This window comes from Harpia harpyja, chromosome 6 (assembly GCF_026419915.1).
Source record: "Harpia harpyja isolate bHarHar1 chromosome 6, bHarHar1 primary haplotype, whole genome shotgun sequence".
Lineage (NCBI taxonomy): Eukaryota > Metazoa > Chordata > Aves > Accipitriformes > Accipitridae > Harpia > Harpia harpyja.
In genome coordinates, this window is record NC_068945.1 from 24,197,775 (window position 1) to 24,220,000 (window position 22,226).

General features: G+C 39.3%; 2 protein-coding genes across 9 annotated transcripts in view; one reads left to right on the top strand and one right to left on the bottom strand.

Moving 5' to 3' along the window:
* The window catches only part of WASHC4 (WASH complex subunit 4), a 41,709-nt gene extending 37,540 nt beyond the window's left edge, over positions 1-4,169 (top strand). For 3 of the 5 annotated variants that reach the window (XM_052790897.1, XM_052790900.1, XM_052790901.1), the window contains 2 exons: positions 452-551; positions 1,847-4,169. In XM_052790897.1, coding sequence (XP_052646857.1) covers positions 452-551; positions 1,847-1,914 — 168 coding nt within the window. In that variant the 3' untranslated portion in view covers positions 1,915-4,169. The remainder of the gene's footprint in view (positions 1-451; positions 552-1,846) is intronic. The other 2 variants (XM_052790899.1, XM_052790898.1) reach the window with 2 other exon arrangements.
* A 1,411-nt stretch (positions 4,170-5,580) lies between these two features.
* The window catches only part of APPL2 (adaptor protein, phosphotyrosine interacting with PH domain and leucine zipper 2), a 38,487-nt gene continuing 21,841 nt past the window's right edge, over positions 5,581-22,226 (bottom strand). For 2 of the 4 annotated variants that reach the window (XM_052790902.1, XM_052790904.1), the window contains 14 exons: positions 21,512-21,658; positions 19,208-19,290; positions 14,930-15,088; positions 13,626-13,814; positions 13,266-13,308; positions 13,130-13,186; positions 12,927-13,015; positions 11,142-11,294; positions 10,974-11,026; positions 9,286-9,460; positions 8,562-8,598; positions 8,292-8,432; positions 7,537-7,584; positions 5,581-6,702 (listed from right to left, as the gene is read on the bottom strand). In XM_052790902.1, the coding sequence (XP_052646862.1) occupies positions 6,574-6,702; positions 7,537-7,584; positions 8,292-8,432; positions 8,562-8,598; positions 9,286-9,460; positions 10,974-11,026; positions 11,142-11,294; positions 12,927-13,015; positions 13,130-13,186; positions 13,266-13,308; positions 13,626-13,814; positions 14,930-15,088; positions 19,208-19,290; positions 21,512-21,658 (1,503 nt within the window). In that variant the 3' untranslated portion in view covers positions 5,581-6,573. Of the gene's footprint in view, positions 6,703-7,536; positions 7,585-8,291; positions 8,433-8,561; positions 8,599-9,285; positions 9,463-10,284; positions 10,454-10,973; positions 11,027-11,141; positions 11,295-12,926; positions 13,016-13,129; positions 13,187-13,265; positions 13,309-13,625; positions 13,815-14,929; positions 15,089-19,207; positions 19,291-21,511; positions 21,659-22,226 lie in introns of those variants that run through there. The other 2 variants (XM_052790903.1, XR_008235797.1) reach the window with 2 other exon arrangements.

The following is a 22,226-nucleotide window of genomic DNA, read 5'->3' on the forward strand; positions in this document are numbered from 1 at the left end:
GATAAAGCTCTGTATGTCCTCATGACTCCCATGAGTGTGCACTGTGTTTGCTCCTCTGTTAAAAAAAAAAACCTCACATCACTGAACCTTGTTCAGAAACTGATCAAGCTTGTGGTCACTTAAATTATTGGCTTGTATGATTTTCCGTGGGCAAGTTGCTCCAAATTCTCACTGCTGCTACAAACCTCATTTTCAGCCTCAGTAGATTAGCGACAGATTGCACTGATGCTGCTTTACTTAAATTACCCTTTAAAGTTTTTGGCTGATGATTGCTTTGTAAAATGCATGTGAACAAGATATGAATGGAGGAAGATTTTTCAAAAGCATTTAAGTGATTTAGATACTGAAATGTAGTTGCCTTTTAGATGCTTCTGAAAAATCCTGTTTATATCTGTCTACAAATTTATTCTTGTGAAACACTGATGCTCCTCTTCTGTATCTTTTCCCTTAGGAATTTGAACTCCTTTATTTCTCATTAAGTAGCGCAAGAATTTTTTTCAGAGCAGATAAAACTGCAGCAGAAGAAAACCAGGAAAAGAAAGAAAAAGAAGGTGGGTGAATGCTATACGTAGAACATTTTGGCTCATGAGAGGGTGTGCCTTAGTAGGTGAAGGTGTTTTTTCTTTTTTCCATAGCTGCTTTCTTGCTAGTGGGTTGATTTCAGTATTCCAGAAAGAGTTTTATGAGGTCAAAGGTGATTGAGGAGTCCAGAACAGCTCACAGAGGCCTTCTTTGGAATGGGTGAATTTCAAAATGGGCTTCAGGGGGGTAGGGGGGATGGACCAAAAAATCCCAACACCACAAAAAAGTCAACGAACCCCCAAAAATCTGGGACAGGGAGAATTGCATACTTGCAGTAATATTAAATTCAGTAACTTCAGCATCATACTTGCCCTCTCAATTACCAGTTTTGACAATGATGGCCTTTTCTGCACAACCTTAGCTGGTGTGAAATAAACTGGTGGTTTTCACCTGTTGTTTACCAGCTGTTTTTCAACTTATGTAGGCAGATGATGCAGATACTACAGGTGACTTTCAGATGTTTATGATATGTTTTGGTCTACTATTGAATTATATTCAAAGGGTAGGATCTTAATTTGTGGTATGGTCTCTTGACTAGGTAACATGGGTATTTTGTGCTTTATATTCATGCTTATATATTCTCCCTCATGAATTCTGGAGGATTCTCTTGGGTATGGGAAAGTTCTTTTCAAAGAAATGAGTGCTCCCAAGGATTAAGATACAGAAGTGCAGTTCAGTCAGAAGTTACTTAAACTCACGTAGCAGTATATTAACAATGGAATTGGTAAATAATTTTCCACTGTGGTTCTGACAAAGGCACAAGCGACCTGTGAGATTAGTCATTGGAGCCAAAGATCAGTTTTCTTCTGCACTAGGAACACAGTTGTAGGAGAGCATTCTGCAGAGCATCAGTTACTTAATTATATTTTAGGCTAAATAATCACTGTTGTGATATGTGTTCAGTTCCCTGAAAAATGTGTTTTGTGGTGAGAAAAGCTTGAAATGCATACCAGAGTGAAATGTTTTGAACGTGGTAGTATCTTTGCCTTCTACTGTAATATTTGGACTTGGACTCTGCAAAATGTGTTAGCGTGTATATGTAATCTTTACACAAGTTCTACTGATTGGAGAAACCTTTCACCCCAAATACAGATTTTGTCATAGGGCCAGGACCCTTTGTGCTGGAAGGTCAGTTTGCATATGCTGACCACAGTATAATGTATCAAGTGTGTTATGACATCAGCATAATACATATGCTAACACTTTTTTGGTTTTACTGCCCTGAATAAAATATTAAATATGATCCATGTCTTTATTTTTGTAGAAGAATCTGTTAAAGCAAGCAATGGAGATCTTGCCAACTCTACGCCTGCAGATCCTGTTGTGAAATGATATGGCTGGTACGGGTGATGATTACATACTCAAATAATTCATGTTCTTGTCGTTACCAGTAACACTCTGTAGGGGTAAAAGCTCTAGATTTACTTGCTCTGTTAAACCCAACAGAAAATGTACAGTAGTATGCTAGCACCCAGTGAGGCTAGGTCAGTGTTTGTCTATATTTCTGGTAGAAACTCCTATTTTTCAGGAGTCTGCATTATTTACAGCACTTTCTTTAGATTGAAAATAATTATCTAAAATGTTGACCTTGGAGGTAGTTATTTTAAAGTACAGATGTGCAGATGAAAAAAATGTTACTAATTTTTAGATGCATTCTTGCATCTCTAACATAGCATTAAAAAAAAAAAAGACTCATAGGCCATTGGGCTAAGATTTGAACTGGTGCACCTCTTCAACCAGAAAAAAAGTGAATCAAGATATTGTGTGTATCTGTTGTCCAAAAAAGTAATTCAGACTTGTTTTTACGCAGTCCTGTTGTATTTAATGCAGTCACAGATTACACTGGAAGTATAACAGTGTATGTTGTGAGTGTATGTTCAAGCTATTACACAAAATGGAAATCCTTATTAACGTTTTATTCCACAAACCCTTATTATTCCTATAGATATTATTTGCACTGTGGGAACTTAGGATCCTGTCAGGCATTTATTTTCCCCCGCTGTTTTTTCCCCCATATCAGAGAATGGGAAAACCAGAAAAGTTAACATAATAAATTACTTCTCATTTCATACCGAAGGTCTGATTTGCATCTACAGAAGTAAGGAAATCCAGAGCCAAGACAGAACCACAATCAGCTCTTCCTTTTATGACCAGACACTGTGTGATGGGTGTCTGTAACTATTAAGTGATCTTACACTTCATGAATATGTTGTGCCTAATTGCAAGTTTCAGCCTCAATTCTGTATTTCCTAGCCTTTGTAGGTCTGTTGTACCGTCTCTGTTGTTCATACAGTCTTACATGCCTGATTATTAACAATAATTGCACTGCAGGCTTCAGAAGCTGCTGAACACTGTGAGAACTCTGTATAAATACAACATCTGTTAATGCCTGCAAGTAGAGGTTCTAGATTGTGCAAGAGTTACTCAGATTTCTAACTTAAGTAGCTAGACTTGGCTTAAAAGTAAACACCACTTTCATTAAAAGATACAGTTGTGTTTAATCTCCCAGAACATAAAACACTTGTAGGACTTACTAACTAGAGTAAACTATTCCAGTCAGTCCAACTGAGAATTACTTTTTGGGGGGTTTTTTTGGCACTCTTAGCTATATTTTTAGACTGTACTTGCCAGCTTCTTTCATCTCTTCCAATTATAAAAAAGACAATGTTTTAATGGTTCAAGTTGTTCCACTCACCCTTGGGTCGCTGGTTAAGACAACTCCTGACCTACTTCTGCTTTGCCCTTTCCTGCCAGTCACTTCAACATTCAGAAAGCTAGGACAAATGTTTTGTTGCAGCTGGAAAGACCAGACTGGTATGAAAGTCCTTTCGTTGGTTCTGAAAACATGACACACAAGCTTCATGGACTGTTGAAATCAGCTGGGCTCATTAAAGTTTTTATTTTTAATTCATTGTAACTGCAGAGACTGCCCTAAAGAATGCTGCATTACTTGATTTGTATTTTTGCTTTTTTATTTTGATAGTGTTTTTCTTTTTGTAATTTGTGTACACTTCCTTTTTTGACCAAGTTGTGCTGGCACTGAACACTCAGTAGCACCGCTGAGATCAGCATTCTTGCTGCTGCTGTTAATTTCCATGCTGTTGCACTTGCAGTGTACGTATTTCCATATTATCTCATCTGAAGTCATATAAATCCTTGGCTTGGAGTGGCCAAGCACCATGTTTCCTTCTTCCCCAGCAACTGCAGAATCACATGTAGATGGTGTTCTGTTTCCCCCAGGATGGACTTGCTTGGTAGCTATGTACAGCCAAGGCGTGACCCGTGCTCTAGTAAAATCTGCACTTGTATTTTCCCTTCTGTTTTTTTGGAAAGACACTATCTTGGATAGGTAATACTTTGCAGTTGAACATAAATTGAACTGCGCATTTTCTTAATGTATGGTGGTTAACAAATTCCTGTGGTTCTGGTGATGGGAAGTCTACAGGAAAGACATAAACCTGTTTTTATAGAACCCTGTTTAATCTGGGAGACCTGAATGTATACTTTGTGGCAAAAATATGCACATGCACACAAATATGTACGGTGATAACAGCTATTCTTGCTAAAATACAGGATTGTAGTTTATATTTCCTTTTCTTTGTCATGTAGCAGCATATACATGCAGAAAACTTTTCTCATCTGAAACAGAAGGTGGATCCTGGATTTGGATGTCACACATGCCTCAGTGAGAGTCACATTAAATCCTTTTTTCCCCCCCACAAGGATCTGCAAGAGGTGCAAAATTCTTGCTGTGGTGCTACTACTATCTTCATTGCTTTTGCCCTCCTGTTTCGATTGTAGGAACACCATGGACCCTAACGGGTTTTTCTGGAGATGAGATGATGGAGCTAAAACAAAAAAATCCCCCAAACTAAACTGATGATGCTCACTCAAAATTCCCAGAGGTGATAAAAGGAAAGTGAGGATGAGGAGTTTGCTGCGGGGACAGAAAACAGATCTCTTGTTTATTTTCCTTCAAGACAGGGGCAGGACAGGCTGAAGGCCAGTCTCCCTGAGAAGGCAGCTGCCACCACTGCCCTTGCGTGTTCAGCCTTGTGACAAGGCTGTCACATGTAGAAGTGGTAGCAGCTGCTCTCCCAGAGGTCCTGCAACCTGCTTCTGCCATGGTGCTGTGCCCTTGGAGGCAGGGGCTGCCCTGCCCTTCCTCTGTGTGCAGAGCGCAGCTGAGCCTGACTGGTGTCAGTGAGTGATGGCCCCAGCAGCACCCAACTGGTCTGTGCTTGACTGGGGAATGAAGGGCTGGTGCTGAAGGGCAGGTTCTGGCAGTCCTAATGTGGTCTGTAATCAGAAGTAAATTTGAGTTTTCATCTGATGTCCATCAACAGCTGTTTTCAGCTTCTCAGGTACAAAGGACCAAATGTAACACTTAATGTTTCCTAACTCATTGTACAAAAGGGTATTTTGTTACCTTGGTCTCTTTGGTTTGTGAGTAGAGAACATTATGTACATAAACCTGTGTTAATAAATGCAATTTTGAGAACCTTATTCTTAGTGTCTTAAGTAACACCAGTTCACCAGGTGTTCATTTTTTTTTGATAAGACAGCTTCAACTTTTATTTATGAAGTTTTTGTGTCAGTTACTAACAGTTTTCTTCCATGGTTCTTTTAAACATTCAATAACCAGCTAAACTGAATTTATTCCATGTCAAACACTTGCGAATGGGGATCTTTCATGTGCTGTAGCACAGATTCTGCTTACAGAAAATCTAGTTTCCTAGTAAGTGATTGAGAAGAGTTAAATTAAAAGTTTGAGGAATTTCAGCCACACTTGTTCAAATTACCTTATCTTGATTAATACAAACTATGCCACAGATTATAGCCCCCCCCAACTACTGTTTATTTTGTTTATTTTTGTTTGTTCTTGCAAAGTATAGTTTCATGTTTTCAGGTTAAACTGGAGGGAAAAAAATCTAAACTTATTAGCCAAATATAGCTAGTGTCTAATTTTAGGAGGGTACTATGAGACTACTCAATACATTGTAGACTTATAATCTAGCTTTTTATTGCTCAGTTTCTTAAAACCAAAGATTGCTGGTAGTTTCAGCTGTTGCACGTCACCATAATGTTAAAAATACAAAGAATTCTTATTACAAAAGTACTTATTTGTCCTACAATTATCATCTCTGGCAACTTAACTTTTAAGAAACCTAACCATAGAAAAACTGCACAGGACTAACATGCCACATTTGTTGACTACTTCTGATGTTTGCATGTCAGTGGTATTTAGAATAATAAATCAAGGGGTACATTATGTCCATTATTTAATTACAGAACATGTGAGTGCGGTCCCCATGAAGGTACGAGTAGGCACTTAGATTTGTTTTGTAAGCTTATTCTAGATGCAATATAAAAATAGATTATATTAATAGGAAAAATTTAGTGTTTAACAAATTGTTTTGTAAATAGGCTAGCACAAAAGATAAATCTTGTTACACTTAAAACTAGACTAAAAATAACTTCATCTGAAAATAAAGTAAATAGTGCATTTTTAACCTTCATTCAGATGCACATAATCATGCAAACTATGAAAACTGACTACGGCAGGAAATTTGAGGCCTGATATTTGTTAAAGGAGCTGCCAGCTTACAGCTTGCACTAATTTCAGTGGAATTGTAGGCTGCTGGCCATGTAAATCTGAAGAAGTGAGATTAACCCTTTGTGGCTGAGAGCTGTGCTGTCCTAACTACCAGCAGCAAGGGGCTAATGCTGAAACGATCCCAGAGATTGTCAGCTTCCCAGACAGACCTACACCTGACAGTCACAAATGCAAAAAGCCTCAAAGGTCAAGTCCTGCTGTTGTTCCATTGTACATCCAGAGGAAGCTCCACTGGAAGGACGCCACGCTCTCCCTAGCAGGAAGACAGAAGCTGGCCTCATGTGCACGCAGATGACTGAAAACCAGAGATTCTTGCAAAACAGCTCCCTGCTTTTCCTGCTCCCACACAGGCTGCAGGAAACAACAGGAGCTTTTTATGCTTCTGACTCCTCCCCTTCTTCGTGTATGGTTCCATCTTCTTCTGACTGATCATTCAGAAGCATGAACTTTCCATCGTTTGTTAATGGCACAGACTTCATTAGCTGAGCTAATGCTTCTGGGTCCTGAAGAAAAACAAACGAGAGTTCAGCAGGCAGCAGCAATCTTGGAAGAACACACTGTTTTCCCAGTACTTCTTGTTAAGGCTTTGTAATTTTTTTTTTTTTTTATGACAATCTTTAGTCTAAAGGTTTGAAACATAAATAATCCCTTTTGGTGCAGTAAAACCACTCCTTAGGTATATAATAAAAAAAAAAAGTAATTAATTTTGAGCCTTTATTTTGCTGTTCTTATCTGGTATTGATAAAATTACTGAAAAACAAGGAGAAAAATAACTGTCTAAATAAATTCTTTATTATACCTGTGCTTATTGCCTGCACCTAAAAGCTCATTCCCCCAACTTGTTCTGAAATCTTAGCAGCAACAATATAGAGCATATGTTAACATATCAGTATCACATCTTTATACAGATAAACTTTGCCATTCGTTTTAAGTAGAAAAACACTGTGTGTTTTTCATCCCTAAGGGAGGAAGGAATATGAGTTTCTAAAAGTGAAACAGCCATGTGTGTAACTTACACATCATCCCAAAGAGTTTGTTTGGGTTTTTTTTAAAGCTTTGCTCACAGCTTCCTTTCAAACATGAACTACTAGATTTGTACAGTTCTGAATTTGATTACAGTGGGAAATTTTAGCTGAAATCAAGCTACTGCAAAGTCCAACTGAGTTTATTTTTGCATGAACTACTGCAGGCCTGTGTTAAATAATGTCTGCCAAACTTTGTCATTAGGAGAAATAGCAGTTCTTTTTTCTTAGGCCCACCAGAGGTACCTGGATGGTGCAACCAAAAGCAGAGTATGATGTATCACAACACAGACATGGGGAATGAAACAAACTTACCTTCTGTGCCTCAATGATTTCCTTTCCCAAGCTAATGGCATAGCAAATCTAAAAAAAAGAAACATATGTAACATTCAGGTTTGGTTTGGTTTTTTGTTCCTTAACAGGGACTAAAACACACAAGTGTCAATGCAAACTTAAGTCTTAAATACAGGTCTAAAAGCAGAGGTGGAATACCAATTCACTATGCTAACTACATAAAAATAAAACTGCCTTAGGTTCTGCTTCAGAGCTCACTTAGGCTGGTAAATCTTTGTGCTCAGTTTTATTCACCAAACTTCATTGCCAAACCTGGGGGATATTTTCCAGTGCATGTAAGAGTTTTAGTGTTTTAAGACAGAAATTCTCCAGCACATTCCTTATTTCTAATAATCTGTTTTTATCATATGCAGCAAGCACCCAGCAGTGTTAACACAGGATGGCCGTCTTGTCTTTGAAAGCTTTATTGATGTACATCTCAACATGGCTGACACTGATTTTTGTTGGTGCTGGTGCCAGACACGCACACTTTCCCCTCTCTCTTAACATTGGTATTAGCAATCACATCCATTCGTCCTCGCTGCACATGCTGCTGCATTATCTATAAATTTGGTCCTTTTTAGACATAAGCCATCAAAGGCTTAAATGTTAAGGCGTGTTTTCCTGGCAAGAAATTGAGCTGCTCTTGCTTCTATAGCCCTGCTTCCCAGATGTGCAAGCCAAGAAGCCTAAGACCTGTTTTCTAAATAAAGTATTTTATTAAGTGTTATGCAAACCTTTTCCCCTTCTGTGTTGCTCTCAAAAATATATGCGCTCATGGATTCTTCTCCCAGAGTCTCACTGAGATGGACCACAAAGCCAATCAGTCGCCTATTATCCTGATGAGCAGCAAACTGTGTCACAGTGGCAAGTTCAAACTGGAAGAGTATAACAAAGAATTTATTTTTTTAACCAGAATTTGGTTAGCCTGGTCAAGAGCTCAAGTTCATGTCACTGAGTATTCAACGCTGTGGTAGAAAACCAAATTCAAAACAAAAGTTACTTACACTTGTTCGTGTAACTTGTGTTTGAGGATCTATTAACCTGCAATTACGTGTAGGGGAAAAAAAAAGAAAGTAAATTATTTTAGAGTGATTCTTAGTAATTTCAGGGTGCTTTATAACAGTAAGGCAATCACTATAGCAATTTTACAGATGAGGAAACATCTGCACAGAATCGAATGCTTTATCTCTGATTTCAAGTCAGTTGATGGCAAGGTTCAACTCTAGACCCTGACTGTCGGCCACCTGACACGTACAGGTTGTAGTATCTTTCTGAATCACTGATCTGGTAAGCATCCCGAGTGTGCAGGCTAACACACTAATATGCACAAGGACATAAAACGCACTCGAGCTGACATGAATGTCTTGTATCAACATATTCTACAGTGACAGTACTGACAACAGGAGAGCAATAGCTCTCTTGCTGTTACTACATGTAAGGACAGAGAATATTCCAATGTAGGTTTTTTTCAATCTTTTTCTGTATCTTTGCAGGCCCTTATAGCCCCACTGCATCCCCTAAATTTTGGTAGGATGTTCTTACAACTTAGGAGGATGATTTCTACATACTACAGAGTACAAAAAGAGACATTTTTACTAACTAAAGTGAATCTCAGGATCTTGCTCCCTCAAAAGGTGTATGTCTTGGAAAAACAAAATCAAAAATATGTTACTAATCACAAGTTGTATGAAGAGAACAGAAAGTGACAAGTTGAAGGTTTTACAGTACCTCAAGTTCTTGCTGGTGACCATGAGATGGGATTCAGTCATACGGAATATGTTGTGAATGGCACGAGCAGCTAACACTTGTCTCATAGCTTCATAAATCACCTCACTTGTTTCATCTGACTGAACAGCCATAGATCCTAAAAACCGAACTACGAACATCTGCTGCAAAAGTGAATCTGTAAGATAAAAGGCATGACTTCCTTCACTGTGCTACTCCAATTTTCCAGTAGCTGAAGTTATCAATGAAATTATTTTTTTCACTTTGGAAATTCAACAGTAAACCTGCGGGTGGTGACTGTTGTGAGCAGTGACTTCCTGCTATGAGCCAGGCAGTGCTCTGACCCAGTTTTAAACAGTGCTGGTGCTGGCAGCTAGCGGGGAGGGGGCAGGGCGTGGAAATCACAGTTGCTTGGCAGCTTTAAAAGTGTAACTGGTCCTTTATGCCTTATTTGATTAGCTAGTAAAATGCACTTGCCTATCTCGTTATCAGGTGCACTTAAACTGTGATAAGTTTATGATTGTGCACAAGCCTTGGCTTCCACCAAATTAACTCTTATCTTTAAACCTTGTACATTGCTCACGTTCTTCTATGTCCTTCTGACCTTCCATGCAGCTGGTTCCAATGAGATTTTCATTAAATCCCTCCTTGCTCGTTGACTATCACCATAAGACTCCTGTTTACAACTAAGTAGCCATCATTTGATCAGGCTCCGTTTACGGTTGGTGGTGAGCAAGGTAAAGCAGGATGACTCCTGCTGAACACGACTGTTCAAAGGCCACAACAGCTGTGTCTACATTGCACAAGAGACCACAGAGAGCGTTAAGCATCAGCTTGAGCTGAGCTACGCAGATCCGCTTGTGCAGCCGGAGACGCAGGGCAGTCACCTAAGCAGCGTGCTCTCTTTCTGCGTGCTGCAGCAGAGCAGGGTGCTGTGGCTGCTGAGAGTGCAGAGGCACCTGCTTGTCACAGCTACTCTACTGTCCTGCAACGGGACGGCACCTGCAAGTGAGAGTGTTCAGACCAGTAGGTTCTGCTTTGGTTCTGCGAGGAGTTTCCTGACAGGGGCTGTGGGTTCCAGACAGCGGCTGTAACTGGCACAGCAGAAGAGAACAGCCAGGGTCTGAGCACTGCGTGTGCTGGTAGAGGCAGGTCTTTTGCTGGCACGTCACTGGGAGGAGGGAAAGGGGGCAGCAGTAGGAAACTCCTTTTGCTGAAAGAGATGCATTGCTGCAGCTAGCTATATCCTGGGCCTCTGTGAGATTTAGATTGTGGATTTCAGAGTACACGTGGGTAAGAAATGGCTACTAAGCAGCCTCAAACTTGAGGCAGAATTATAATACAGTCCCATCAAACCCTTTCTAAAGAAGTCAACAGCTAATTTTAAAAAAAAAAAAGAAAAGAAAAATTAAAGACAAAACCCAAGCAAACCAAATCTTTTTGCCATTAAACATTTGAAATAAAACTAAACTGGAATACAGCTTGGACTGTCAAGGAAAAAGGTGTTTCTTTTCACAGGTAGAGATGTTTAGAAGACTGGCTTCTGAAAGGTAACTACCTTCAACTGTACTATGGGCCTGTTACCGCTGCTCCATGGTGTCAGGTGCTTTCATTAAGAGACGTTGGATAGCTCAGAGCTGAATTAGGCCTAAAATCATGACTAATTTTGTCTCGTAAAATGAAGCACTGACCTTCCTCCTCATCTTTACTGCTGTCTTCAGATTCCCCAAATGGGTTTGCACGCCTATGAAATAAGAATAAAAACTAATTATGGATTCTGGTCACCACACACACGCTGCAATACCCGTTTTTGTCCCCTGAAATCACTCAAAGTGATTGATCACTGTCTCTGGTCATACCTGCCACCTCTGTTCTGGTCCAGGAATTCTGTGGCAGGCAGTACGATATCAAACTGAATTGGTGTTCCAGGAGCAATGAGTTGTGTGGAGTCTTGAATTCCAGCTGATTCACTGGGAATTATTTTATCATTTTCCATATTCCTTACATTCTGGCTAAAGTGAAAATGGAAAAAAATGTTTCAATCAATCAATGACACCCTATCTTTGCTCCGTAAGGGAGACAAGATTATTCAAAAATCCAAAGTGGGATTGAATCACTACACATAAACATAAATAAGAGTATTTTCCTATTTACCTATTACCGAGGACTCTAATAAAATCTCCATTTTATTTTTTTGTACCTGAAATTAATTAGGGAAAAAGTAAATGCTGGTACATTACACCTGAACGCAGACCAGCTCTGAGTGTGGGCAGGCTTTCAGCAATAGGTTGCTGTTTGCCTCCCTCCCCTCTAGCTGCTGTATGTACATCCCCATTATCAGTTCAAATAGCAGAGACCTGGACTTGTGGCTACAGGTGTAAATGGCAATCCTGACATCTTTTTAAGACCTTACTTGGCCGCGGGCTTGTTACAACGTGATAGTTAAGAAGCAGCGTTACACACTGGGTCAGATTTCTGCCTGCACCTTTTCTCAAAGAGAATGAAATTCTAAGTTTCCCACAGCTACAGAAGTCATAAATACACATCACTACACATGGTACACTGGGTTTATTAGCAGCATCCTTCTATTTCTAGAAAGTTTTCTGGTTGCACACAGATGTAAGAGTGACTTGGGAGATTACTTGTCAAAGAAATAGCTATTTCCTTTGGCCAGTGAAATAGCTGGCAATACTCTTCTATTTATAAATCTCTAATCAAAGTGAAACAGCTGTACTGTGAATAAAATTAGAAAGAAATTGACTGGCATTCTCCATGGCTATAGGGAATGTTTGGAATCTGTAAGCAATCATGATAAAGGGAATCATAAATCATAGCAAAGGCACTAGCCTGACAGGCAGAAGATCTGGAAAAGGTTTGAATTTCTAGAAGTAAGTATCTGAGTAAAAATTTAGAATTTTCTGACAAAACTAGCAGAGAAGTCTCTTCATGTTGAAGTCAGTGTGACACAAACTTGCCCTATTTTATTTATCACACTGCTTCTGAAAGCAGGATTTCAGTCCAGCACTGGGCTTGAAAGCCAACTCTGCTGATGAAGTCTGAAGAACTCCCACTGAGCAAGACGCTAGGATCACGTGGACACAAAGAAATGATACACAGAATATGTATTTTGAATATAAGCCTATCCTAAAGCATTATTAATAGTTTTTGAAGGAGGGGAGCTTTATTGATTGACCTGGATGAGCACAAGAGAACCATAGTAATTATTCTGACAGCTATGTAAGGCATATTCCTGTGACAGAATGACAGGAACTGCTTGAGGTAATATGCAAGAATATACTTACTTCAATGTATACTGGGGACGTCGCTGTATTACCTACATTACAAATCATTCCCTTACAGCAAAGCACTTACAAGTAAAGCATTGCGTTTGTTTCTGAAGAAACAGCAAAATCCCAATGGCAACCGCAAGAAGCTTCAATGCTGTGATGTGGAGCAATAAGCATTACCCTCAACACTTAGCGTCTCTTACGGCTTTCAGTAGGAAACATCAGAAGTAGAGGAATTTCCTGGAATGCACAGGCTTGTAAAGCCAGGGCCTAGACAGGGCTTTCTCCTGGGCGACGCCCCATAAAAAGAACGTGACTGAGCACAGAGTCTCTAGTCTGTGCAAGTGAGACTGTTACCTGGGGTGGTGAACTTCATGTTTTTTCCCAAAGCTGGTAATGGGAGTCACTGCTTGTAGGGCTGTCTGATTTAACTTGATTGCAGCTGCCTATGAAAACAAGACCAAACAGCTCTTTTACACACGTACTTTACATTGCCATGTAAAGAACAATGGGAAAGCAAGTTGGAAGGAATGGACTGAAAGATGGAAACAAGCTCCCACCTCTGGATTGTCAGTGAGATAGATCTGTCTGGAGATGTTGTTGATGGCACATATCCACTGGAAGGGAAAAAAATGAAATTGAACTCTTCGAGCTCATTTGTATACAAGAATAACAGCATTAAGAAAGTATTTTTACCTCCTCATATTCTTTCTTGCTTTCTGCTTGAAGGGTTATACCCCTAAAACATAAACATAGTGTATGAGTGCTAACAGTGGACACCAGGACTGTTTGACTCCAGGCCTTATAATAACATCACCAAGCTTTGTAACTATTAACCATCAAAGGAACAAAAATCACAAATAAGCTGTAGCTAAAGGATACTGCATGTGCTGTTCAGGCAGTTGTGGGGGAGGATGGGAAGGAACATGCTTTTAATTTGGAAACACCCTTCTGGAAACCCAAACGGCTTACTATTACAGCAAGCATGTTTTACATGAAACAGCATCTGAAAGGGTAGGTGTGACTGACTGTCCTCAAATAAAACCTGTCACATACGCTTTGCCTGTAGGAGTAGTGATCTGAAAGCAGTATCTTCTGTCTTCACAGTCTACAGCCATAACAGAGCAGTTGTCCAGGTCCTGAATCAATCCTCCAGCTACTGCTCCCCTTGGCTGACACATCAAGTTGCCACCTTGAGTGAAGAAATACAGTCTTTCCCAAGTTGTAGTCACCAGACCTGTTTTACTAAAGAGAAGATGCAGTGATAAAGACTCATTACTATTTAGAAATGACTCCGAACATATATGAAAGTGCAAACATATCCTGATGCTAATCTGAACTTTATGTTCAGCCCTGGAATTTTTTTTTATGAGAAGTCTCTGTTAAGAAGTAAAAGCAGCACCTACTCTTAGCAGAGACTAATCTTTAATGAAAGCTGAAGAATTAAATTAATTCCAAACATCCCAAGTTAAAAACATTCTCTGCAGTATCTCCTAGTTAAGGAATAAAAAAATTATTGGTATTAACTGACATGAAATACTATTAAGCTGGATTAAAATATAAAAAAAGTATTTTCAAGCTGAAGAGCAGCATGAGCAATTTCAGCACAAAGAATCATTAAAAAAAAGCATCTTCCGCAAGTAGTATCTCAGAGTCCATCTTCTCCCTAGCTATGGAGTCCTATTATATTGTAATCCAGCTCTTAGAATGCTCCGAGAAATTAATAAATGTCCACTCACAAAAAAAAATTATCAGTTTATTTCTATTTGACTAATATTTAATCAATGACATAAACAGGGTTACTATATGCCACCAATATACATAGCTCCTGCAGAAGCTGATGAAAGATTTTATTTGGAAAAATCTGCAGAGGTAACTCTACATATGGTATACATTCAAAGTTACACACTTATACTGTCCATAAAGCTTTTATTTATGTAAAGGAGGTCATTTATGAAAACGCATATTAACTACAAAATATAGCTGTTTATTTTTTTAAACACTATGTCTTCTTTAGTCCTAAGAACTGGGAACAATCTGAACCCAGACCCACCAATTTCTAATTTTTAGCCACTTGAATGCAGGAAATCATCCCTGTAAGTGAATTCAAACAGAAGTAAACTTCTGTTTTCAGGAAAAGAGTCTCAAATGCCTCTAATTTAGTTTAGGCCTCTAAAACACATTTCCAAAGATGACAGAGATACTTAGGAGCTGAAAAGTACAGCTACCACAGTGATTCAGGGGCCTCAAACATCATTACCTGAGGAGTCTTTATGACCTTAAAAAAAAAAAAAAGTTAAAAAAAAAGTACCCACTAGTCAGCAACTAAACAAACTGGAGAGTAGCAACAGTCATCTTACTTTCTAAGATTAAGGTAGCCAGCCTTCTGGATGAGATTTCTATTGATAGCAGGTGAAGTTACATCAGAATCTGGGGTGTAAACAGATTCATTAACTGCAATTAAGTCCTGCTGGGATACCCTCATTTTTTCAGCTTCAGCATCCAGTTCTCCCTGTATGCTGGAAAAAACCAAGAACCCCAAAGCCATCGTTAGTCAGTTTATACCAGGATATAGCTAACATCTGTAAGCCAAAATGAACAAAAATACCGGTTGAGATTATATTGGACAGTAGTGCAAAGATAAAGTTTATTTTTAGAACAGATTTTATAGGAAATGTAATACTACATGTACAAGGCCTTCTCTAAGCACTAGATAAATCAGTGCATTAGGAAAGAATGGAAGGAAGAGGCATACCATAGGGAACTACTCCAAGAAAATGTCATCTGAACCTAAAGAGACAAGGTGCATATGCTCTGAAGGTATTAACAACGGTTTAAGGAAAGTATGGCTATCTTTGGCAGGCTGGCAGCAGAAGCACAGCCAGGATTTCCCCTTGCGCTTTACTTTGAAAGCCTAGCTTGAAGATATTAATCTCATTATGTCTCATACAGTAGCTATGCTTTCTTTTTTGCAATTTATACTAAACATAGTTATCTTCTTTCCCCAAGCAGTATAGAGAGACAGTGATCAGAATTATGAGATTGTTCTGTAAGACTGAAATGAACACATGAGAAATGCTTAAGTGTTAAGAGTGAAGAGTTGAGTTTATTTTTTGAGAGACACAGCTTCTAAAAGCAATGCTTGTATGAATTTACACTGCTGAACATACATAGATGTTGCCCTGGTATAGCAGCACAGTTCAAAGTAGGCTTTACTATAGTATCTCTTGGCTTTCCAGAACTTTGCTTAATTCCTGCAACTGTGCAACATGCAGGAATTCCTGCCATAAGACCATCTATTAATTGGTCCTGGTTTTTCAACAGGAAGTTTTCCACTAATTCAGGACAATACAATAACAAAATCTATAGCTCAAGTCTCATTTTAGCTTTAATGTTTGTTTATAATACTGTCTTCCACTTTGGTGTGATTCAGAAAACATCCTTCGTGCAGGGTGGCAAAACTGAGCTCTTTTTGAATGTATCTGTAAAAATCCAGTTTGCTGGAAGTGGTAACTGTGAAAGGGTATCTGAGTGCAAAATTTAACTCAAAGTAAGTGATAATTCATTGCAGAAGCATCACACAGATATATACTGCAGTGCTGAATACCTATGTATTCATAATCTTCCTGTAAGACACATTTGGCATAAAGGGGGAAAGAGAACATGTGATGCGAGAAGAAGCTGCAAGAATTGTTTTTCAGCCTCAGGAAATGAAGGGTAAGGGAGGGATATTACTGCTAGCTTAACTACCTGATGGGAGGGCATACAGCAGATAGAGCTAGACCCTTCTTGGCGGTGCGCAGTGATAGGATGAGAGACAACAGACACAAGCTGTAACAGATACTGTGTGCCACGTGTGAGAGAGACAGAGATGCTCAAAATTTGACTGGACACAGTGCAGAGCACTCTGCTCTAACTGACCCTGCTCTCAGCAGAAGAGTGGACCAGATGACCTCTCAAGGTCCATACTGCAGCAGCTGTTCTTTGACTTTCAGAGAAACAATACTAGCAAGTATTTGATTTCTTTATTAACTTTCCCAAACTTGAGGAGTTATTAACTGTATCCAGGCTACTAGGAAAACTCATGGGGTGGGAACATAAGAATACTTGTCAGTGCATACCTTAGAAAGTCATTAATACCTGCACCTATGCAATAAGCAATTTTCTCCCTACTTTCTGCCCAAGTGGTTAAACCTTTTGTAGAACATGAGCAAATAACACAGGCTGTACACAGCAGCACCAGAGTTCCATGTAGTCCACTATCCTGTCTCTTGCAGTGGCAAAAAGCCTGTGGAAAAGTACAAGGCAAGTACACATGATTCTTCCCCCGTTGTCCTCCCCAGTCTTTTGTAGAAATGAGTGATATCCTGTAATGGTTGAAGTAATCTAGAGACACAGTGGTGCATTTAAGTCAGCACTAAGCAGTATCTGACTGGCCAGATGAAGAGTCACTCTTACATCATTGTGTTAGTCTGTTTCATGTTAGCTTATTTCCAGCTTTTCTGCATCTTTAGAAAGCTGAGACTTCCTAAGCTCCCAGATCACCTCCAAAATGAGACCAGCTGTGTGCATTGTACCACCTAGCCAAGTCATATGAGAGGCTGAGTCTTTATAACTCAGCTGAGTAATATCAGATATGAATTAAATTAGACCATATTTTGCAAGCTAGTGCCTTTCAACATTACCATTAAATTTCAGAATAAGAATTATTTAAATTCCATTTTGAAATAAAATGGAACAGTGTGTCAGTTTTTACATAAGTGCTACTTCAATGAATCTTTTGATCAGTCATTTTTGTTGCACCGCAAATTGCTTCCGACAAAACTGCCCTTGCATCTTCACAGTTCCCAACACTGGATTCCTCTTCCTAAGGCATGTTTCCCCTACGTCCCAGGTAGAAAGGAGAGAAAAGCTGACAATTCTGAAGTTATATGCATTTGTGGCAATTAGACCAATAGGTTACTGAGAATATTTTAGTGATCTGTCTTCTCTTACATGTTTTTACACTGTTAGCAACATTGACTGTATAAATGAAAATACTTTTAACTATGAAGACTCAGTTTCACAATCAGCTTAAACAGATGCAAGACTACATCACTGCTGATATTCTGTAACTGCACAATGGGTCTCATCAGCTTGTTGTTCCAAGACAAATCTGACAAATAAAAAGCTTTCAGCTTGATTAGCAAGCAGATCTGACTCACTGAGGCCTTGTGATCCCCAGCACCAAAGAAAGAAAGGAGTGGGCAGCACGGTTTTCAGTGGCTGTGTAATCTTAAGTCATGAAACCATGTCCTGTGTCAGTAATTGCTAAGCTGCACAGTGTCATTCAGAATTTTGCAAGCTTCTCTTTTGTTTTTTTCCAAAGACGTCACACTCCTGTACTAGTTACATTTGAGTTGTACTTTCAAGCTTTGCTGTGTGACAGACTTAAAACACAAAAACCAGACTCAGCAAACCAACTGAGCAGCCTATTTTTGCTTCCATTTACTACTGCATACTATCCAGAATTCAAATCCATCAGACTTTGGAAAACAAAGGCTTATTCTATGGTGAGGATCCAATGGCAATATCCTTACTGTACCTATAAGATATAAGCAAGGTGCTGTAGCTTTACCAAATAAAGGACACTATTTCAAGTGAGTTTAAAATCTCTCCTCCAGTCTGTACAAATGCTGTGTAGACTGTGGAGGGATTTATTTCAGAAGTGAGTGTGAAAAGATACGTAAGTTATAGAGGTACAGGAAGTAAAGCATCATTTAGTGAAAGAATCTACTATAGAGGGAGATTACTTCTAACACTGTTCTCAAATTAACAAGTATGCATTATTTAAAATGCCACCAGAGTCAGAATAAATAATGATTTGGATACAGTCCAATATGAAAGGTATGAAGCAATAAAGTGAAGGACTCCGTTTAGTGTTCCAGCTGATTTAAAATAAATGATTAACGTTCTCTCTAATATGATTACATTTTAAATGTAAAGTTTACATTTACAGGGACTTAATTAAAAAGAAAATGTCAATCTTCACTACAAGTGGGGGGGCAGGAGGGGAAAGAAAAAATAATCACAAAATTGGGAGTACAAAAGTGAGGCAGTTTATTGAAATAAGGACTTAGCCAAAGCAGGTTGAACTCAGTTGTCTATACTGGATGCAATGAGTATGTTCTCTAGGGCAAGGAGTTTTGTTTGCCTTGTGTAGCTACATCATCAAACACTACAGGCCCTAAATCCTTTCTTGGGAGGTTAATGCATTATTGTTACAGTATTATTACAGAAGACCCAGCAAATATAAATACCTCTAGCTCAGAATGCACTTTAACTCTGTTATATTAATACTGTTAACCCATTTCAAGCCCAGATTCCATGCTCTGTGTCCATGAAGAGACACAGGGATGTAAGAAAGCATGTGAACATTTTACAGTATATAGTTCCTGGCTATACTGTAAAAACACTCTCTGCAGTGCACTGACAGTATTTTCCTTTACGTGTACAACCATACCTCCTTTCCACCTGCTGCTTTAACAAAATATGCCCAACAATGCAACGCAATGCAAGCATGGAAAGACTCTCATGAGAAAGAAACAGAGGCACTCTCTGTTATGTGCTGAAGGTTACAGTGCTAAGTATTATGTTACCTTTGAACCATGTCTGAAACAGATGACAAAAAGCTGTCCATTCTTTTGGAAAACATCTCTGCTCCTTTCTTAAAAAAGTTGATCTGAAAAATAAAAAAAGAATGGAATACTGGAAGTTATCTTGGCTTTGGCAGACCAATAACAGATTGTGGGGACTGTGTTAACAGCAACTCCATTATGACTGATACTTTTGGCTGGCGATCAAACACATGGCCAAAACCAGCTGTGTTGCCTTTCTTTGTATTTCTCACTTTTGCAACTTTCCACCCTCTCACACACACATACACCACTGGCTGCTGACAGGTATGTTTCCAATGAACTTGCTAAATGACTGAAATAAGAGAACAGGTAGCCTCCTCCCATACTAGCACTGTGCAGAATTTGGTCTAGTGGTTTATGAGCCACTGTGTGCAATGCCACCATATCAAATGGAATGGGACACAAATCATCCATTAGATCTAGCAGTCCAACCTAGACAACCAACTCCAACCTGGAAATTTTTCAACTGCTATAGCAAAGTCAGTCAGGAAAGTGAAGTGTAGCTGTGCTAGCAGAAGCCTCCAGGGCAATTAGTTATATCAACTACAGATTTACCATGGATTTTGTTCTACTGAAGGAGCTAAAAAAGCTGCTAAGGCCAAAGCTCACATTTTGTGACAGAAGATGAATTCACTTAGCTGGTATGGCTCAGCAGGCACGCAACAGCAGCAAAGCACTCAGTGTAGACTTGACCTTGGATTACCTGCTGCGGGGCACTCAGTCATCATTAGGACTTACTGGCAACTGTGTGAAACATGGACATGGCTGCTGCATTTGTGCAATTAATTAGCTTTTTAAAAAAAAAATAAAATCCGTGAACTACTCCAGAAAGAGAAGTAAAAAGCAAATTCTTGGCTGTTAATCAATTTATTAGCTCTTTCATCCAATTTTACTTGTGATTCCACTCCTTTTCCCTAACCCTGGGACGTGGGATTCCTCTCACCTGTAACTCAGATTTCTGCAACCATGTTATTGACCACAGACTCCCTTTACAGACACAGGAAAGAAAGCACACTTTCTTAAGGAATGATTCACCCACTGTATTTCAGAAGCCTACTTCAGGAGGGAAGAGCTCTAAATTCCACTGATGATATGACTGACACACCTAGCTTAGATGTTGATGTCAGTTTTCAGTCAAACCAACCCTGTATTAGCTGCTGCTTCTTCCAAAAATCCCTTATGGCCTGCTCATTCATTGGAAATGTGAAATATGAGACACGTTTTGAGTAATTAATAAAGAAAATATTTATTTTGGCTGAAGGGCAGTTCACAGTATGTGAGCATCAATATCAACTGGCTTCTGGCTACTCAGTCATTCCCATGACAATGTAAGACTGTCCTGTATAAAGCACTGAGATATGGCAGTTTTGCCAGATAAATACAGGGAAAGAAAGTTCTGTTTGGCTTCCAGTAAAGGAAACCAATGCAGTTCTTTCACTTAGTATAATTACAGCAGAGAAGCAGTGTGAACTCCCGTGGTGGGGAAAGTGACTGGATTCTCATTTATTACCTATTTTATATAGGGCACATGATCTGCTAAAGGCACAGGACAGTGGAGATGATGAACCACACTACAATCTCAAACAGACCACGGCATCCATTTTTTCTGTTTTCACAGCCCAATTCTCATTTTCCCAACGCTTTCTTTCATCAGTGTCAAATCACAATAGACCCTTAAAATGGGTGGGAATAAGAATCAAGTGCTGTGAAAATACTAGTTTGTTGACCCTCCTGACCCACTGGCGAGTCAGATTATCAGTATTACTACCGCATTTTACAGACTTGAGAAATGCTCTATCAAATTGCTGGCAGAATAAAGATTAGAAAGAGGATTTGCCAGCCTTATGCTCAATCCACTCTACTGTTTGGTCTTTCCAGTTCTCCAGTGCATGCTCTGTTCCCTATCGCGTACACTCCTCATCAGTATGCTGAACATTATGTGCCAGGAAGGGAACTGCTACATAGGAGAGTCTGTGCAGATAGAGTAAACAGTGGAAGTAAATGCTGCTGCGCTGATAGCTTAGCCATGAAAAAATTAACCTCAGGCTGATTTTGCATATAAGTGTTTTCATTGGTGTCTTTCCTGAATATCTAAACATTCAACTATCTACCACAGACAAAATCAGTTGTTAGAATCTAGGCAAGCTGAATAAAGTTCCACCCCGCCCCCCCCTCCATTATCACTTGTCAGTTCTCAAAAAAAATTTCAGAGCTACAATGTTTTACTTTTGCCAGGGACATGTACAGATGCTTTACTGTCCGTACCTGTCCTCGTGTATATCCTAGCATAGGTTCCATCATTGCCACTCTCTTCCTGTACTGCAGAGCATTCAGGGCACAGTAATATTGCAGAGATGAAAGGTGCTGCTTTCTTCTTGCATTTGCCACTTCTTTTGCCACTTCTGCCTTAAGCTGAATAAAAATTGATAAAGAGGTTGACAAAGTGTTACTGTGCATATGGATATATTTACTGATTATTTTCAAGTTATCTTTAAACAACTCTCATTACAGAACTTCTCCACATTAAAATGAAGGATGAGAAACTAAGAAAGCAAATCCAAAATCCAAAGCAAATACTTCAAGCCCTTCTCTGTCAAGATACTTAAGCATTTGGGGGGCCCCTGTGACTATAAACTACGTAACTACCACAACTAAAGTTCTGGATCTGTTCTCAGTGCAAGGAATTTATTAGCAGCTGAGATCACAACACAAGCCTGCAAGCGCAGAATTCAGAGATGAATAATTCACAATATGCTACATCACATTCTGTTCTGTAATGCATTTCCTTTAAAGGACCATCCTGTAGAACTGATGCACTCTTAGGATAGGGCCAATCACACGCTTTTTGGCATACAGGGATATATTCTGGAATAGTGGTCCAGTGAGCAAAGAAGAAACGTAAAACAATCCCACCAGAGTTATGTGTACTGTAAGTGGAATGACAATCCATACAGAGAAATTTAGCAGGAAGGTAGATGCG